The sequence below is a fragment of the Leucoraja erinacea genome, chromosome 1 (assembly GCF_028641065.1).
Source record: "Leucoraja erinacea ecotype New England chromosome 1, Leri_hhj_1, whole genome shotgun sequence".
NCBI classification, from domain to species: Eukaryota; Metazoa; Chordata; class Chondrichthyes; order Rajiformes; family Rajidae; genus Leucoraja; species Leucoraja erinaceus.
In genome coordinates, this window is record NC_073377.1 from 21,987,722 (window position 1) to 22,008,310 (window position 20,589).

The 20,589-nt window shown below is 42.7% G+C and overlaps 1 protein-coding gene across 11 annotated transcripts in view; it reads right to left on the reverse strand.

Moving 5' to 3' along the window:
• Positions 1–20,589, reverse strand: part of tcf4 (transcription factor 4) — a 618,702-nt gene that overhangs the window by 203,493 nt on the left and 394,620 nt on the right. For all 11 annotated transcript variants that reach the window (XM_055662660.1, XM_055662829.1, XM_055662572.1 and 8 more), the window contains one exon: positions 13,746–13,795. In XM_055662660.1, coding sequence (XP_055518635.1) covers positions 13,746–13,795 — 50 coding nt within the window. The remainder of the gene's footprint in view (positions 1–13,745; positions 13,796–20,589) is intronic.

The following is a 20,589-nucleotide window of genomic DNA, read 5'->3' on the forward strand; positions in this document are numbered from 1 at the left end:
GGCAGAGAGTTGAAATGCTTAGCAGCAGGGAGAGTGATAAGATCATTTTACAAATTCGCAAATAATTATGAGACAGAATACAGGAAGGAGATTGAGAACCTTATTTCCTGGTGGCAATACAACCTTTCTCTCAACATCACCAAGACGTTGGAGATAATGATCGGCTTCAGGAAGCGAAGCAGTTTGCATTGACAAAGTAGAGATGGTTGAAATTCCGAGGAGTAACTATCACCAACAACTTCTCCTGGACCATCCATATTGAAGCAACAACCAAGAAAGCACACCAACACCTCCACTTCCTCAGAAGGCTGAGGAAGTTTGGCATGTTCCCAACAACCCTCACCAACTTCAGGTTGGGAACAGCTCAATCCAAGACCGCAAGAAATTGCAGCAAATTGGAGACGCTGCCCAGACCATCACGCAAACCAACCTTCCATTTATTGACTCCATTTACACCTCAAGCTTCCATGGCAAGGCCAGTAGCATAATCAAGGATGAGTCGCATCCTGGCCACTCCCTCTTCTCCCCTCTCCCATCGTGCAAAAGGTATATAAGTGTGAAAATGCACACCTCCAGATTCAGGGACAGTTTCTTCCCAGCAGTTATCAGGCAACTGAACCATCTTACCGCAAATAGCAGTCCTGAACTACTATCTACCTCGTTGGTGACCCTCGGACTATCTTTGATTGGACTTTATTGGCTTTATCTTGAACTAAACGTTATTCTCTTTTCATGCATCTGTAAACTGTGAATGGATCGATTGTAATCATGTATTGTCTTTCCGCTGACTGATTAGCACATAACAAAAGCTTTTCACTGTACCTCGGTACACGTGACAATAAACAAAACTGAAACTGAACAGTAGGCATTGGCATACCGAGTGCAAGTGTTCGGCAAGACAGTTGCCTCGTCACTGGTCTCGTCGATGTAAAAGTGGTCACATCGGGAGTACCGAGTGCAGTAGATGAGGTTAGAGGAGGAGCATGTGAACCTCTATCTCACATGGCAGGGCCACTGGGCCCCTGGAGGAATGTGAGGGAGGAGATGTAGGGACAGGCATCGCATCTCCTGTCGCTGCAGGGGAAAGTGCATAGGGACAGGTTGTATGGGTGGGAAGATATGAGTGATCTAAGTAGTCACAGAGGCAATGGTCGCAGAGGTAATGGTCTGTGCGGAAAGCTGAAAAGGGTGGGGATGGGAAGAAGTGACGGGTGATGAGATCCCGTTGAAGATGGCGGAAATGTTAGAGAATGATGTGGAGAGCTTTGGGAAGCACAATGTCAAAGTCACCTTCTTTCTTCCAAGCAACTTACATGAGATGTCATCTCTCAAATTACTGATGCTGTATCCCAAAATGTTCTGAGAACCCTCCATCGTGGAGAGAAACAGCTGAAACTCGCACCTCACTCCTGAGGTAAGGGAGATACCATGGAAGTCATCAAAATTATGAAGGACGTAAACAGAATATGTAATAATAAGATGTTTCTCTGGCAGGTGGACATCAGAATTATTTTCATGCAATGACAATTGACCTGAAGTAGGAAACCTGCTTCACAAGTAGATGAAAACTGATTCAACAGTAACTTTACAAAATAAATTGGCAATATACTTAAAGGAGAAATTGACAAGTTCTGTTCTGCATGCCTTACTGCTTGCTGTTTCAATGCTTCTAATTCTGGTTAAATGGTGAAAGTCGGTCAAAAATCTGTAGGAAGGAACTGCAAATGCTGGTTTACACCGAAGATAGACACAAAATGCCGGAGTAACTCAGCGAGGCAGGCAGTCGGAAGAGGGTCTCGACCCGAAATGTCACCCATTCCTTCACTCCAGAGGTGCTGCCTGCTCCGCTAAGTTACTAAAGCATGTTGTGTCTATTTTAAGTAGGTCAACAATTTCCAAAGATAAACATTGAGTTTATAGACATTGATGTTTATGGCTCACTGGTACATACGGGACAGGTTTACTAGCACAGCCCTTAGGTGAGCCCAAAAAGTAATGGTGGGAGGAGGTGACTAAAGAAGGTAGAGGTTGATGGTGAACTGTGGTTCTCTTGCAAGTGGGAAGAACTTTTGTGCATCAAACGCCACCGAAATCCTTTTGATAAAAGGTTTAAATTTCACAACCTATCGATGTTTAGCACATTCAGCGGCATCCTAATCAATCCGACTCATTAGGAGCGTTCAGCACCAAATTCACGTCCATTTGCTACAATAAAAAATATGGCTTCCTAAATTTGGCAATGGGACTTGTGGATACAAAGAGTGTACGACGTCTGATAATGTGGAACACGTTAGTGACTTTTGTTATCCAACCCCTACAAATAATTAGTGACAGCATATGGTTATGCTTTTGAGGTAACTGGTTACCTGCAGTGGAGAATTAGTACTGAAAATGTCAACACAAAGCTTAAAGTGCAATTTTCTATTTAGTCTGAACATCAGCCACATGTTGTTTCTGAGAAGTTTCTAAGAGGTTCCAGCCTGTCTATCACCTAATAGAATAGAATAGAATAGAATAGAATTTATTTGCCACACAACCAGGGTCGGTGGTATTTGGGTTGTCAGCAGCGGTACAATAATAAAGAACACACAACCACAATAAAAATGTAACACAAACATCCACCACAGCATTCATCACTGTGGTGGAAGGCACAGAACTTGGCCAGACCCCCTCCATTTTCCCCCGTGGTCGGGACCTCCACCCTCCGCAGCCGTTGCTGCAGGCGTCCAGATGGTAAGGGACAGAGTCAAAGTCAAGGTAAGTCCAGGATCGGCTCTTCCCCACCGGAGACTGCGGCTTCAGGTTGGTGTAGGCCGCAGGCCGGCGGTCGAAGATTTAAGGTTCCCGCCGCGCCGCAGCCAGAAGCACCGCAGACCGCAGGGCCGGTGGTCGAAGCTCCCCTCCAGGGGTGATTTTAAGTCCATGCCGCACCCGCTGTAGAAGTTGGCCGCGGGCCGGCCGTGATGGCTTCTTCTTCCCCCGGGTCCCCCACGAAGGATCCCGGGCTGCGGACGCCGCGCCATCTGGAGCTCAGCTCTTCAGGCTGCCGGCTGCCGCGGGCCAGCGAAACGGAGCGCTCCACTCCAGCGAGGGCTCGCCCGCTCCACGCCGGGAGTCCACGATGCGCCCGTCGCTGAAGCCCCGGGCGCGTCTCCGGAAAAGGCCGCGCCGATCCTCGTTGTTAGGCCACGCGGGAGGCGACCTGGAAAAAGTGACCTCTCCGTGGAGGAGGCGACCAAAGCGTTTTCCCCATTACCCCTCCACACCACCCCCCACACAAGACACACAAAGGAACATTAAAACAAACTTTAAAACATACTTTGAAATCTACCTTGAAGAAAGAAAATTATTATTTCAGGCCTTAATCCCCTACAGCACTCAACTGTAAATAGTTGGCTATGTAGATGAGAATAGCCTGGACCACTTGTTTTAAACAAAAGCATTAAAAATCTCACAAATCAATCCAAGCTCCAAACTGTTCTTATGTCTCCAACTTTAGACAACTGATTCAGCTTCTTCTGCTGTGTATGAAGGAACTGCAGATGCTGGTTTTTACACCGAAGAGAGACTCAAACTGCTGGAGTAATTCAGCGGGACAGGCAGCATCTCTGTCTGAAGAAGGGTCTCGACCCAAAACATCATCCATTCCTTCTATCCAGAGATGCTGCCTGTCCTGCTGAGTTACTCCAGCAGTTTGTGTCTATCTGCTGAACCGTTAGAACTTATAACATCACAGAACAAGTATCCATCTCTATAAATGTGTGAGATACATCAATATAATTCAGTTCAACTATACCGTCAAACACAGTAAGTTAAGCCATTATGTTGCAGCAATTTGATAAATTACATATACATTTACACTGATAATAAGGAGTGTTGCCAACTGAAGCAAGCCTTTGTAATTGCTCCATCACCCAACCCTAAGAGTGCCAAGTCTGTTGTTCGTACCTGGAATTGACTGTAGACTTTAGGAGAGCCCCTCCCCTCACCCCACTCACCATCAACAACACCACAGTCACATCTGTGGAGTCTTTTAAGTTCCTGAGACTATCATCTCCAAGGACCTTAAATGGGGGGGGCCACCATCGACTCCACAGTCAAAATGTCAAAAAAGCACACCTGCGGATGTACTTCCTGCTGCAGCTGAGGATGCACAATCTGCCACAGGCAATGATGGTCCAATCCTATACGGCCATTGTAGAGTCTTCTATCCATCATGGTTTTTGGCTCCAAGAAGAAATCGAGACTGTAGCGAATCGTGCCTGAGAAGGTCATTGGTCACCTTCCCTCCATTGCACAATGTACATTGCAGGATCAAACCCTGGCCCCGTTGACCCCTTTCACCTGGCCACAAACTCCCTCTGGAAGGCGGCACTGGACTGTCAAAGCTGCCACAGCCAGGCATAAAAACAGCTTTTTTTCCCACGAGTAGTAGTTCTACTCAATAACCAAAAATCTGTAGCCTCCTTTTGCTCTGGTATTTTATTTAATTCACATGTTTAATCAATAATGTTTTATTATTAATGTTTAATGTTTTATGTGTCATTCCTAACTTGTCGCTGTATGTCATGTTGTCACTTGCGGGTGGAGCACCAAGGCAAATTCCTTGTATGTGAATACTTGGCCAATAAACTTATTCATTCATTCATTCAATTGTTTAGCTGTGAGAAATTCAATACCTGATATAGCCAGACCCAGACTTCAACAAACATTTCTCCTTGGGATTGTCCCAATCGGGGCTTTTCCAGGTTCACTAAAGGTCCACTTTGTTGAATATTTAAATGGTTTATTGTATAATTTAATTACTTTCCCTTTATTGAGATTGTGCACCAAGTGACGAATCATCAAAACAATAGCAGTCATGTTGGTCTTTGAAGCACAGGTGACAACTATTACTGAAGAAATGTTAAACTGTTCTGGAAATCATGAATAGACCAAAAAAGAGTACCCTTTGTAAAAGCAGATGTGCAACACCTGAATTCTAGAAATTAATTTGGCTCTTTTGAGTATCTGGTGATATACATATTTCTGTGTTTGCAATTCTGGCTGTGCCTTCACAGCAAACTGTTCAGAAATTAAAAATGCATGTTTCTTGAAAAGGTGCTGAATTGTTTTGAGGATTCTCAAGAATCATCGCCAGCCTCAGTTTACAGATACTATAATCACAGCAGAGATTACCCTTACTTTTGGGATATCTGAAGTAACTGAAAAACAACAATTGTTTTTCCCACTGATACTTGTGGTATTGCTGTTAATATATTATGGCAGAATAAAATTACTTCTACACTTTTAATTGTACACAGTTTTAAGGATGTCCATGGGACTAAAAATAACCCATAACTGAAGTTTCAGATGTGAACGTTGAACAAATGTAAGCATTCCATGACAAAACAATGCACTGCATAACAACCAATGTCCATAGACATTTGAGTGCTGGAATAGCTCAACGAGTCAGGTGGCATCTGTGGAAGGAATGCGTGGCTCCCATCCCAAAACTTTATTTATCCATCCCTTCCACAGATGCTACCTGACCCACTGAGTTACTCCAGCTCTTTGTGTTTTATGCAAGATTCCATTCCCTGTGTGTCTATGGGATCTTAAATGTTTTATTTATACTGGTTCTCCTTTTTTCAGACTGAAGAAGGGTTACAATGAAAAAAAGTGTTAGCTGTTCTCTGTTAAATTGATATCCTTTATCAGTCCAAAACAGCCATTACAAGATTGTGTAATCATTGATTAGTTGCACCCTTTTGTTTTTATGCTTGTTTCCTTTGAATCCATGGGTTGTGTTAGCTCTTTGCCATTTCAGCTTAAACGGAGAGAAGCTTTCCATCACCATTTGCTCATTGCCTGGAATTCACTCATTGAATCAGCCAGTTTCCAAATTTCAGATACCCTTTTCACCAGAGATTTTCATTCTTCCCAATGCACCATCAACATTCTTTATTGCAATGTTGTTACTCTTTTCTGATGCATGTGAAACATTTATATTGATTGAAAATATATTAATTAAATTAAAAATAGAAAATGCTGTAAACAATCAGGACATTTTGATGAAGTCTTTTCAACTGTTTCTCTTTGCACAGACTGACTTGATAAATGTTTCCAGCAATTTCTGTTTATTTCCGATTTCTAGCACTTGCAATTATTTTTACTTTCTTATTTTAGTGAGGTAATGCGGAGGCTCTATAAGGCGCTGGTCAGGCTGCATTTGAAATATTGTGAGCAATTTTGGGCACCATATCTGAGAAAGGAAGTGCTGGCTCTGGAGAGAGTCCAAAGGAGGTTCACAAGAATGATCCCAGGAATGAGTAGGTTTAAACCTATGATGAGCATTTGTCGGCAATGGGTCTGTACTCACTTGAGTTTAGAAGAATGAGGGGGGACCTCATTGAAACATACAGAATAGTGAAAGGCTTGGATAGAGTGGATGTGGAGAGGATGTTTCCACTGGTGGAGAATCTAGGACTAGAGTTCAAGAGTTCAAGGGTTTAAGAGAGTTTATTGTCATGTGTCCCTGATAGGACTATGACATTCTTGCTTTGCTTTAGCACACCAGAACATAGTAGGCACGCATACAGAACAGATCAGTGTGTCCATATACCATTGTATAAATTTGCACACATGAGTAAATAAACTGATAAAGTACAAATAAACAGATTATGGGCTATTAATGTTCAGAGTTTGTCCGAGCCGAGTTTAATAGCCTGGTGGCTGTGAGGAAGTAGCTATTCCTGAACTTGGTTGTTGCAGTCTTCAGGCTCCTGTACCTTCTACCTGAAGGTAGTGGGGAGATGAGTGTATGGCCCGGATGGTGTGGGTCCTTGATGATGCTGCCAGCCTTTTTGAGGCAGCGACTGTGATAGATCCCCTCGATGAACGGGAGGTCAGAGCCGATGATGGACTGGGCAGTGTTTACTATTTTTTGTAGTCTTTTCCGCTCCAGGGCACTCAAGTTTCCAAACCAATCCACGATGCAATCAGTCAGTATGCTCTCTACTGTGCACCTGTAGAAGTTAGAGAGAGTCCTCCTTGACATACTGATTCTCCGTAATCTTCTCAGGAAATAGAGGCGCAGATGTGTTTTCTTTATGATTGCATCAGTGTTCTCAGACCAGGAGAGATCTTCAGAGATGTGCACGCCCAGGAATTTGAAGCTCTTGACCCTTTCCACCATCGACCCGTTGATATAAATGGGGCTGTGGGTCCCCATCCTCCCCCTTCTAAACTCCACAATCAATTCCTTGGTTTTGCTAGTGTTGAGGGCCAGTTTATTGTGCTGGCACCATTTGGTCAGTCGGTCAATCTCTCTTCTGTACTCTGACTCGTCCCCATCAGTGATACGTCCCACAACAGTGGTATCGTCAGCGAACTTGATGATGGAGTTCGCACTATGACCGGCTACGCAGTCATGAGTATAGAGTGAGTACAGCAGGGGGCTGAGCACGCAGCCTTGAGGTGCTCCCGTGCTGATTGTTATCGAGGCTGACACATTTCCACCAATACGAACTGACTGTGGTCTGTGAATGAGGAAGTCGTGAATCCAATTGCAGAGGGATGCGCAGAGACCCAGTTCTGCGAGTTTGTTAACCAGCTTGGAGGGAATGATTGTATTAAATGCTGAGCTGTAATCAATGAATAAGAGCCTGACATATGAGTTTTTGTTGTCCAGGTGGTCCAGAGCGGAGTGGAGGGCCAGCGAGATCGCATCCACCGTTGATCTGTTGTAGCGGTAAGCGAACTGCAGTGGGTCCAGGTTTTTGTCAAAGTAGGAGTTGATTTACGCCATGATCAACCTCTCAAACTGTGGCACTTCATCACCACAGACGTTAGTGCCACTGATCGATAGTCATTGATGCACATCACCTTGCTCTTCTTGGGCCCTTTTAAAGCAGGTGGGAACCTCAGACCACAGAATTGAGAGGTTGAAAATGCCCGTAAAAACTTCAGCCAGTTGGTCCGCACAGGTTTTTAGAACACAACCGGGTATACCATCATCCCCAGGCTCTTTTAGAGGGTCCACCCCTCTGAAGGATTTTCTGACGTCGGCCTCTGTGACTGTGACTGTGACCAGGGGCCATAATTAAACAAATTGAAGGACGTTCTTTTTGGAAGGAAATGAGGAGAAATTTCTTTAGTCAGAGGGTAGTGAATCTGTGGAATATTTTGCCACAGAAGGCTATGGAGGTTAAGTCAGTGGATATTTTTAAAGCAGAGATAGATAGGTTTTTGATTAGTGCAGGAGTCAGAGTTTATGGGAAGAAGGCAGGAGAATGGGATACGGAGGGAGAGACAGATCAGCCATGATTGAAGTAGACTTGATGGGCCGAATGGCCTAATTGTACTCCTATCACTTCTGACCTTATTGATCGTTTTCCTCATGATTGATCAAGATGAAACAACAAAATATGTAATCTATTCTTCCCAGGTGGCTATTAAGAATTATGTACATCACTAGTTATATCTTTTGGAAATAAAGCTGAGACAGTTTAGATTAACTCATATTTCCTAGTCAGCCCTGTATTGTGAAAAGGCAAATTCCCCTTTTAAATGCTGATGAGAAATAAGAACATGCTCTTTGAACAAAGCCTAGGCAAACCATACAAATTGGAACTATATTACAGAGATTTAGCAATGTAAATCAGAACTATGAAACACCTCAGGGAGCAGTTATAAGAACCTCACTATCATCCCTGAAGAATTTTCTTTCAATAATATTGGCCCAGAATTTGTGAATGAGGACAATAGACAATAGGCAATAAGTGCAGGAGTAGGCCATTCGGCCCTTCGAGCCAGCACCGCCATTTAATGTGATCATGGCTGATCATCCCCAATCAGTACCCCGTTCCTGCCTTCTCCTCATATCCCCTGACTCCGCTATTTTTAAGAGCCCTATCTAGCTCTCTCTTGAAAGCATCCAGAGAACCTGCCTCCACCGCCCTCTGAGGCAGGTGAGCACCCGAGGTCAGGATCAAACCTGGATCGCTGGCACTATAAAGCAGCAAATTTACCACTGTGCTGCTGATTTCTTTTTGCTGACATTAAAATTTGAGCAAATGAATCTCAATTTTCTCAATAAGGACTGTAAATTATTTGCCCTCTATATTTTGACTGATGCGCACTATTAGCATAACCAATCCAACACTTGCTCTTTCTCGCCTAATACCAATAACCATTCTATCAAAAATGAAGATATTTCCGTTTACACAGAACATAGAACAGTTCAACATAGGAACAGGCCCTTCAGCTCACAGTGTCTATGCCAAGCATGATGCCAAGTCAGAATGGTATCTGCCTGCACATAATTTATATCCCTCCATTACCTGCATATCCATATGCCTATCCAAAAGCCTCAAGTGCCACTAGTTTTAGATTAGATTAGATTAGATTTGTTTATTGTCATTCAGACCTTTCGGTCTGAACGAAATTTTGTTTCCCTGCAGTCATACATATAATTTAAAAAAATGACAAAAACACATAGTCAACACAAATTTAACATCCACCACAGTGAGTTCACCAAACACCTCCTCACTGTGGTGGAAGGCAAAATCTTAAAGTCTCTGGCTCTTCCCTCTTTGTTCTCCCTCTGCGCCGAGGCGACGGTTCAAACTCCGCGGGTGGTCGCTGCCTCACCACAGCTTCGAGTCCGAGTCGGGTCTCCGCTGCTGCTGCTGCCGCCACAGCTTCGAGTCCGAGTCGGGTCTCCGCTACCGCTGCTGCTGCCGCCGCCGCTACAGCTTCGGTGCCGAGTCACGTCTCCGCTGCTGCTGCTGCCGCCACAGCTCCAGGGCCGAGTCAGGTCTCCGCTGCTGCTGCTGCCGCCACAGCTCCAGGGCTGAGTCAGGTCTCCGCCGCTACAGCTCCGTTGCCGCCAGCTCCGCCATTAGGCCTCGGCGCAGACGGAGACGGGGGATACGACCGAAGAAAAGGTCGCATCCCCCGGAGGAAGAGGCCAAAGCATGTTTCTCCCACCCCACCCACATACATACACAACTTAATAAAACAAAATAACTAAAACATGACAAGGAACAAAACGAAAGAAAAAAAAACAGACGGACTGCAGTTGGGCCGCAGCTGTTAAGCCAGCGCCGCCAACTTGGAATCCTCTGTGTCTGCCTCCACCACTATCCAGCAGTGCGTTCCAAGCACCCACCACCTATGTAAAAAAAACTTACCTTGCACATTTCCTTTGAACTTTGTCTCTATCACTTTTAAACGATGCCCTCGAGCATTTGATATTTCCATCCTGGGAAAAAGGTTTTGACTGTCTCCCCTATCAATGCATCTCATAATTTTGTACACTTTAATCAGATCTCTCTGCAACCTCCGGCATTCCAGACAAAAACAATCCAAGTCTGGCCAAATGTTCCTTGTAGCGAATACCTTATAATCCAGGCATAATTCCAGTTAATCACTTTCACACCCTTTCTAAGCCTCCACATTCTTCCTTTATTTGGGCAACAAGCATTGGACACAACGGTACAATTTCTAGTACAATATCTGTATTATTTAAAATTCACAGCATATTTTTATTCACAAATTCTATTCCTAAATCCAGTATGATCCTATTTTATTTTCACATTTCATTGCTCCAAAATGGAGACATACACTGCACAGAACAATAAATCCACAGACAGTGAGTTAATAATTTTCCACAGGGCATGTTTCATTGGCAATCTTCCTGACTTGTTCCTATTTGTGATATTGATCAACTTAAATAATTAGAGGAGCTTAAATTGTAGATGCTCCCCCTTGATATGTTTGGATTTATACATCTGTAAGCCCAGTGCTGAACTTCATCTTCAGCCATGATTGATGGAGATCGACCTAATCCCATAATTTGTTGCTAAAGTAATGGTGATGTCTACGGTACTCACCGCTGCTTAAAATGCAAAGGACCAGATGCAGAGTTAAAATCAAACGTCCATAGGTTGTTACCCGAGCTGGGCTACACACCAATTGCTTTATACAAACAACATTTTGGTGATCATCTCTGCAGTACATTGAATGTTATGGTGTAAAAACATTTGCACATTAGATACAAAATCATTTCACCAAAGGTTAACTACTATTCATTCATGCCTAAGTACTGTCAATTTAATACAACTAATTAGTTATAATCAACAATTCCAAGTCAGTTTTCAACTAGTTGCTATTTTAACTTTTTCTTTTAGTCCACATTTCTCATCTAACCCTTCTTTTTCATTCATTTCTCTCACTGCACCTGATTTAAGATGAATTGAGATGTTTCCTGAACAGTGCTTATAGTGTCAGTTTCACCGTCCTTTAGTCTGTTTGGTTAAGGATGTTATCGATTGCATATTCTGTTCAATCAGGTTTGAGATGCTTAAGCTTTCCTTGCTGTAACGTTATTAACTTGGATTTTCAGCAATGGCGCACAAATATTTAAAGACTGTCCCATAAAGGGGCATCCAACATGTAGCAGGTAGCATTAGATCTCCCACCACCATCAGACTATGGCGGATAAGACTAGTTGCAACAACCCAGCACAATTAGAAAAACTCTTTGAGCCAGAGAGCAAAAACAGATATGGAACTTAGGGAAACAATTATTCCCTTCATATAACCCAACATGTAACTAGTGCAAAATGTTTACTCTTTTGTTGTGTACCAGGAAGAGTTAGAGGTAGAATAAATATGTACTGAAAGATCTCTTTCAACTTTCTCTGGCTTAGCTATTCATGGAAGGTGAAGATCAAAACAAGGCACAATGATTGTACAGTCACTGCAGCATTTAGATGCACCACAATATTACAAGAGGATCAAACTATAATTTGCCAAACAACAAAATAATCACATACTGACCAAGGAACAGTTCATAGTCAATAAATATAATGGGGTGGAACGACTTGGAAAGTTGTTAGAAACTGCAGTCACTTACTTTAGAAAATCCATTTTAGCTGCACCAACACAGCAACGTGTAAAACAAATCCATGGCATTTTACAATCCAAAAAGATTCTTATTCTATTTTAGCATCTTTACAGAAATAACGGATGCCACAAAGTGCAGTTCGCAATGAATGCCAAAGTGGAGTTTTTTTCTGTTCTTAACAGGGAATCATAGTTCAATAATCTAAACCAAATTTTGTTTGAATCTCTGGGTTCAAATGACAACAAATAAATTGTATTGTATTGTATTGAATAATGTTGTGATAGTTCAGTGGAAAATGAGCAATAAAAACATAATTTCTGTCATGTATTCGTGACTTTGAAAAGTTCATGAGCTAACTTGGTTGTCAATAGATTTAATACAATTTGAACTCCACTACTGTTGGCCTCAGATAAGGATAGGAAAATCTGCCAGGTTTTCCCTGGACATTCATGGAGCATTTTCAAAGGTGAAAACGAGGAACATCCAAAACTTCCTATCAATTCTCATGCAAATGACTATTTAAGTGCAAAGCTGGTGCGATGAATGGTAAATTAGAAATGTACTCCAGCAGAAGAGCCATATAATCTGCCTCTACATAAAGGATAGGTGGAAAATTGAGGCTAGTGTTAAGGACTGAAATGTGTTGGGGATTCAACAAGAAAATCTACTTCTGATTAAACAATCTAAAACAACCACAAATCAAAGTGAAATCATAGATTTCATCGATTAAGAAAGCACATCAGCGCCTCTACTTCCTGAGAAGAGTCGGTTTGTCAAGGAGGACTCTCTCTAACTTCTACAGGTGCACAGTAGAGAGCATGCTGACCGGTTGCATCGTGGCTTGGTTCGACAACTTGAGCACCCTGGAGAGGAAAAGACTACAAAAAGTAGTAAACACTGCCCAGTCCATCATCGACTCTGACCTCCCTTCCCAAAAACGCTGGCAGTATCATCAAGGACCCACATCATCCTGGCAATACACTTGCCTCAGCGCAGAGGGAGAATGAGGAGGGAAGAGACAGTAACTTTAAGACCTTTGCCTCCATCACAGTACCTTTAAGACCTTTGCCTCCATCACAGTGAGGAGGTGCCTGGTGAACTCACTGTGGTGGACGTTATGTGTTTATTGTGTGTTTTGTTATTTATTATTATATGTATGACTGCAGGCAACAACATTTCATTCAGACCGAAAGGAATCTAATCTAATCTAATCTCCCTGCTACCTTCAGGTAGAAGGTACAGGAGCCTGAAGACTGCAACGACCAGGTCAGGAATAGCTACTTCCCCACAGCCATCAGGCTATTAAACTTGGCTCGGACAAAACTCTGAACATGAATAGCCCATTATCTGTTATTTGCACTTTATCAGTTTATTTATTCATGTGTGTATATATTTATATAATGGTATTTGGACACACTGATCTGTTTTGTAGTCAATGCCTACTATGTTCTGTTGTACTGAAGCAAAGCAAGAATTTAATTGTCCTATCAGGGACACATGACAATAAACTCACTTGAACTTGAATCTTGACTTATCATCCCTACAATATATTGATTCATGGCTTTTTCAAACACATCTAGCCGCATTTTGGTGGCAGAAGAAATGAAGTTTAAGTTGCAATACCGATACTATAAATCTCAGAATGTGTTGCTCACCATGTGGCTGTACAACATGAAATAATGATTCACAAACTGATCTTACAAAACAAAGTTTCCCGAAACAGTGAAAAATAATTTTCCACGATATTGCACCAACTTTGCAACTGTTTATTGACATGTCCGCTTGGACTTTAAAGTATTTTTTTATCAGTACTTGAACGCTCAGCAAATTAATAACTGAACAACATAACTTACCGAAGATGGTAAACCTGGAGGCACCTTCCTAATTTTTTTCGGTGGCATTTCTGCAAGACAGTAAATCAACAGGTTAGTAGAAAGGTCTTTAAGCAAAGGCTATTTGATGTTAATTACACTTGTGTATTTTCTTTCCTTGCATGGAAAGATGCAAAAAACTATGCTAAATTAATAGATCTCAAACAAAATTATACAGACAGAATGTACGTAATTTTCCTTTTACCCTTAATCCTAACTGTAGTGGCTCCTATTGGGGTGAAGTACTGCAGAAGGTCAGTTTTTATAACAGTGTTTAGAGCACAAGAGCAGGGCCTTCAGCCCACAATGTCTGTGCCAAACCTGTTTCCAAGACCATCTCTTACCCACCTGCACATAATCCATAAATCTCCATTCCCTGTATATCCATATACCTATCCAAGAGTCTCTGAAACACTGCCATCGTATGCCTCAAACACTATCACTGGCAGCTTATTTCCAAAATGGTTATATTGCACGAAGTAACTAATCAATGAATACTGCAAGCCAACATGTTTTCACTAAATACCTACCTATATTCGCACATTCCTCAGAAAAAACACTCAGCAATTTTTTTAATTGCTTTTCAGTCCAGGGATGTCCATGGTAAAGCCCCAACAACCGCTGCTGAGTCTTAAGGGCCTGTCCCACTTACGTGTCCTTGGCACGCAAATTACGTGACCTCGTGGTCGCGTTGAGGCGTACGGGCATCATATGGCCGCGCGGGGCTGGTTCCACTTAGAAACACGGAGGGGTATGTAGTTGTGTGCGACATCGCGCGGGGCTCTGAAATTTTTGTAGTGAACAAAATCTTTGCACGCCAACGGCCTGTCGCGGAACTGACGGTCAAAGTGGGACAGGCCCAAGACCCAACGTCTCACCTTCAACAGCAGCAGAAGCAGGCAAACGATCGCTGAACTCGGCCTGGTGCTCACGGCCGTTGTGATCCGGATCCGCCCCCAATCCTGCTCCCAGAGCGGGGCCACGAAAATTGAAGATAGACACAAAATGCAGGAATAACTCAGCGGGACCGGCAGCATCTCTGGATAGAAGGAATGGATGACGTTTCAGGTCAAGACCCTTCTTTTCAGACTGAAGAAGTCTCGACACGAAACGTCACCCATTGCTTCTCTTCCGAGATGCTGTCAGTCCCGCTGAGTTACTCCAGCTTTGTGTCCTTCTTCAAATGACGTCACGCGCTCCAGACTGCTGTGTGTACGCATGTAATCACAGGACCATCGCGGCTCAACGCGACAACGAGGTTGCGTAATTTGCATGCCAAGGACACGTAACTGGGACAGGCCCTATATAGTCATACAGTGCGGAAACAGGCCCTCTGGCCCAACTTGCTCACTTGGACCTACATGCCTCATCTACACTTGTCCCACTTGCCTGCTTTTGGCCCATATCCCTCTAAGTCTGTCCTATCCACGTACCTGTCTAATTGCTTCTTAAACATTGTGACAGTCCCTGCCTCAACTACCTGCTCCTGAAGCTCATTCCACACACCTACCACCCTTTGTGTGAAACGAATTAGCTGAGGATCAACTAATTAACAGACATTGGCTTTGTACAGTTCAGTATCATGTCAGCCAGAGTTTGTACCATGTGGGCCGCTAAAGAAGCTTTGACTGTGAGTTTCGATCCTTGGCTTGGCTTTTTCAGAGAGGTATCCAGAAGATGATAGCATGCCAATGAAATACGGGCAGTACTTTCAACCATGTGACAATGAAATAGTCTTTCCACTCTTTGAATTTGTACAGCATGGAAGATATCAGAAGAATACTGAGAAATCAGCAAATGCAAAAATGAAGGTTACATTACATAAAATCAAAATTTATATGAGAAACTTGAAACTCAAGGTAAGTTTTACTAATGAAATGGCTGCTTTGTGAGATAGTGTTCCCTGGCTAAGAAGCAACACTCAGCAGTATGTGCAGTAAAATCAGTAGCTACACCATAGGAGCACCTGATAACTTTTGACAACTTGCATCTGATATTTACCAATGAATAATGGGACATGCAACTAAACCTGTCAAAAACGACCACCCGTGGTTCCCACAAAAGTGGTCCTTATTCACAGGTGGTCCCCTCCACATGGCTGTCAATTAAAATCACATCTGAAAACACTCAACCTCTATACCATCACTTTTTATGTTGCCGCTATAATGTTAAACGATCTCAGAGCGCAGGTTCATTAGGACAGTAAATCACAGATGGAACTGCAAACAATTGGCTACACTTCACAGCTGGCCACTCCTTGCAGGCACTGCTGCAACACACGACGATGTCAACATTGTTGGTCATTATCGACTGATGATCTTTTCCATGTGCCACTGCCAATGGGGTTTTACTATGTAAATTGTAAAACTTCAATCAATCATTCTTTTGTAGTTGTCGGACAACTATTTTCTTCCTTAATCGTTACCACTGAGAAGCATGGATAGTTTTGGTGGTTTAATTGTTCTCATTACTAAATTCACTCCTATATAAAAGTTTCAATTTCATCACATTGAATTGTAACATATATTGTCCAGGAAATAGGGACACAATTGCATTTAATTTTATGTTAAAGTGCTACAGAGTTAGCAGAGTTATCACTTTTGGGGTCATGTTCAAATTTGCTCAAGACAGCACATTCTCACTAGTTACTGACAGAGAATAAGGGTAAGGTTAATATTGAAAGGAAAGCCATCTCACAATTTGGATTAAACTGCTTAAACATTGCTTTATTTACCTGTGACGTCATCTCAAGACAATAAGATCATGCAAAAATATTGAATAAGGTTATTCAGCAAACTGGCTTGCTTCTTCAACAAGCGTTGCATGTTTTAACGATGAGGAATTGATCCTTCCCAATTAATCTCTTTGGGGAAAATTTTAAAGACTTCAGTTTTCCCAAAGGTAATAAACCATGGAATATACTGCAGTCTAAGGACGTTGCTCTTTGTAAGAAATTTCATGCCACTCTTAATTTTATATAATGCATTGCTTTATTCCCTCCAACCGGAGGACTCAGAGAAATTTAGAACTCAACAGAGGAGGACAAAGTGGTTAATTAAGAGGGGGGTAAAAAGAGCATGAAAGAAAGCTTGCGGGGAATATAAAAATGGACTCTAAAAACTTCTTTAGATGTGTAAAAGGGAAAAGATTAGTGAAGCCAAATGTAGGTACCTTAAGGGCCTATCCCACCAGCATGCGATAGCATGCGTCTAGCGCGACCAAACGTGGTCGCTTGAGGCGTAATGCCTTGCGGGGCCGGTCCCACTTCGATCGACGGAGGCGTATGGAGTTGTGCGGGGCTAGTCCCGACATCGCGCAGGGCTCCAAAAATCTTGCACTGTCCGAAAATCCCACGCGACAACGGCCTGTCGGCCAGCAGCCGCATTGAGGCCGTACGCAGCGCATCGACAGGCGTACGCAACGTTCTCGACGCCGTACGCCTAGCGCGTGGCGTTGCGCGATGACGTCACCGCTCGGCGTGCCGTTGCGCAATGACATCACCGCCCAACGTCCAAATTCAGTCGGCCCGCCTCCTGCCCAGTTGATTGGTGAGCATGATGTTGAGACCATCCCGCACAACTCCATACGCCTCCGCAGTTGGAAGTGGGACCGGCCCCGCGAGGTCGTACACCTCAAGCCACCACGTTTGGTCGTGTTAGATGCATGCAATCGCATGCTGGTGGGGCAGGCCCTTTACAATCAGAGACAGGTTAATTTATAATCGGAAACAAGGAAACAGCAGAGCAGTTAAACAAGTAATTTGATTCTGTCTTCACCAAGGAAGACACAAACAATCTCCCAGAAATACTAGGAGACCGAGGATCTAGTGGGAGGGAGGAACTGAAGGGAATCCACATTAGTCAGGAAATGGTGTTAGGTAAACTGGTGGGACTGAAGGAAGATAAATGCCCAGGGCCTGATGGTCTGCATCCCAGAGTACTCAAGGATGCATTAGTGATCATTTTCCAATATCCGTTTGACTCTGGATCAGTTCCTGTGGACTGGAAGGTAGCCAATGTAACCTCACTTTTTAACAAAGGAGGGAGAGAGAAAACGGGAAATTATAGACCAGTTAGCCTTACATCGGCAGTGAGGAAGATGCTTGAGTCGATTGTTAAAGATGTTATAGCAGCGCATTAGGAAAGCAGTGACAGGATCGGTTAAAGTCAGCATGGATTTACAAAGGGGAAATCATGCTTGACTAATCTTATGGAATTTTTTGCAGATGTAACAAGTAGAATGGATAAGGGAGAGCCAGTGGATGTGGTGTATCTGGACTTTCGAAACACCTTTTACAAAGAACCACACAAGAGATTAGTGTGCAAAATGAGGGCACATAGTATTGGGGATAGGGTATTAACATGGATAGAAAACTGGCTTGACAGGAAACCTGTAGGAATTAACAGGTCCTTTTCAGAATGGCAGGTAATGACTAATGGATGCTGCAAGTCTCGGTGCTGGGACCCCAGTTATTTCCAATATATATTAAAAATTTACGAGGGAATTAAATGTGACATCTACAAGTTTGCGGATGACACAAAGCTAGATGGCAGTGTGAGCTGCGATGAGGATGCGATGAGGCTGCAGGGTGACGGATAGGTTGGGTGAGTGGGCAGATGCATGGAAGATGCAGTATAATGTGGATAAATGTGAGGTTATCCATCTTGGTGGCAAGAACTGGAAGGTAGGTTATTATCTGGATGGTAGGTAGACACAAAATGCTGGAGTAACTCAGCAGAACAAGTAGCATCTTTGGAGAGAAGGAATGGCTGACATTTCGGGTCTCAACCCAAACCGTCACCCATTCCTTCTCTCCAGAGATGCTGCCTGGCCTGCTGTGTTACTCCAGCATTTTGTGTCTACCTTCGATTTAAAAAATCATCTGCAGTTCTTCCCTACACATTATTTGAATGGTGCCAGATTAGGAAAAGGATAGGAGTAACGAGACCTGGGTTTGCTTGTACATCAGTCATTGAAAGTAAGCATGCAGGTACAGCAGGCAGTGAAGAAAGCTAATGGCATGTTGGCCTTAATTGCGGGAGGATTTGAATTTAGGAGCAAGGAGGTCCTACTGCAGTTGTACAGGGCCCTGGTGAGACCACACCTATATATTGTGTGCAATTTTGGTCTCCTAATTTGATGAAGGACATTATTGCTATTGAGGTAGTGCAGTGTAGGTTCACCAGGATGGCGGAACTGACATATGAAATCCCGGGATGGCGGGACTGACATATGATGAAAGAATGGGTCGACTGGGCTTGTATTCACTGGAATTTAGGATGAGAGGGTATCTTATAGAAACATAACATTTTTAAAGGATTGGACAGGCTAGATGCAGGAAAAATGTTCCTGATGTTGGGGGAGTCCAGAACCAGGGGATACAGTTTAAGAATAAGGGGTAGGACATTTAGGACTGAGATGAGGAAAAACGTCTTCCCTCAGAGAGTTGTGAATCTGTGGAATTATCTGCTACAGAAGGCAGTGGAGGCCAATTCCCTGGATGTTTTCAAAAGAGAGTTAGATTTAGCTCTTAGGGCTAAAGGAATCAAGCGATATGGGGAAAAAGCAAGAATGTGGTACTAATTTTAGATGATCAGCCATGATCATATTGAATGGGATTGCCAGCTCGAAGGGCCGAATGGCCTACTCCTGCACCTATGTTTCTAACAGGCCATTTTATGCTAGAGGAACATGACAATAGGTTAACTGTCAAATGTTCAAAAAGATATTTAACTCTTCTATTGCTATTCTATTCTCGTCCATTCATTTAGGTCACATCACCTTCAGCAGTCAGGCTGTGATGAAAGGGAATTGATATAAAACAATCTATTTCATAACAAGTGAAAAACATTTAATTTTCCCTTAGCAAAATGGGTTATGATTAATTATTTTAAATTAAAAATAGTAGTTCAAGTGATGCAAAGTAGTTAAGAGTGAATATCAAGCTATTTCATGCAGTGTTATAAATCTAATTACTGCTTGAAATTCAGCTCGAGGACATACAATGCAGTCGGAAATAGCTTGAGATTCACTCTTACCTTTCACGGCAATACCCTGAATCCCAAAAAGATTTGCCGCAAGCTCTCGATTAACTTACATTAATTTCACTGCAGTCACCTTTGGGGACAATATACTGACAGTACCAAGCATTGTGACAATATGGATATTTCCTGACTTTATGAAGGATGCATACCTAGTTCTTGTAGTCTCAAGACTCTTTGTGAAGATGTACATAAAGTGAAATGGAGAACCGTTGATGAAATTATAACTTATCACACGTGAAGTTTTCAATATGTTCTAACTGGTTCCTCATTAAATATTTTCCAGCAGTCAATCTGTGCAAGATATCCTGCCATCCCCACTTGATAAGTGTGCGAAATGGATCCATCTTAAGAAAAATATATAACTTCATATTTTGATACAAGGAGTATTGATATAACTATTAGTATATCAGGAGAAAAAAAATTATAAAGTACTGGGTGTTGTTTGCAGTGCAAAATATTCATTTCCTATTGGCATGTAAAGTAAAAGTTCCATGTCAGCTGTAAAGCTCTTCAAGATTCAAGGTTCATTTTAATTATCACATGTACCAATTAAGTACAGTGAATGTCTCATGTAATGAGCAAACATTGGGAAACAGTAAGTTCACTGAAGGCAGTGAAACTAGGGAAAGAAGCAAGTACCTCTAATCATCCAGACACTAAACAACATAGGAATTTATTTTCCGTGGTTCTTGTCCTACTTCTGGTTTCTAATCAAACTATTTGGGTGCTACTATCTCGGTACCCTCATTCAAGTTTTAATGGAAAACATCAGAAGTGATGGG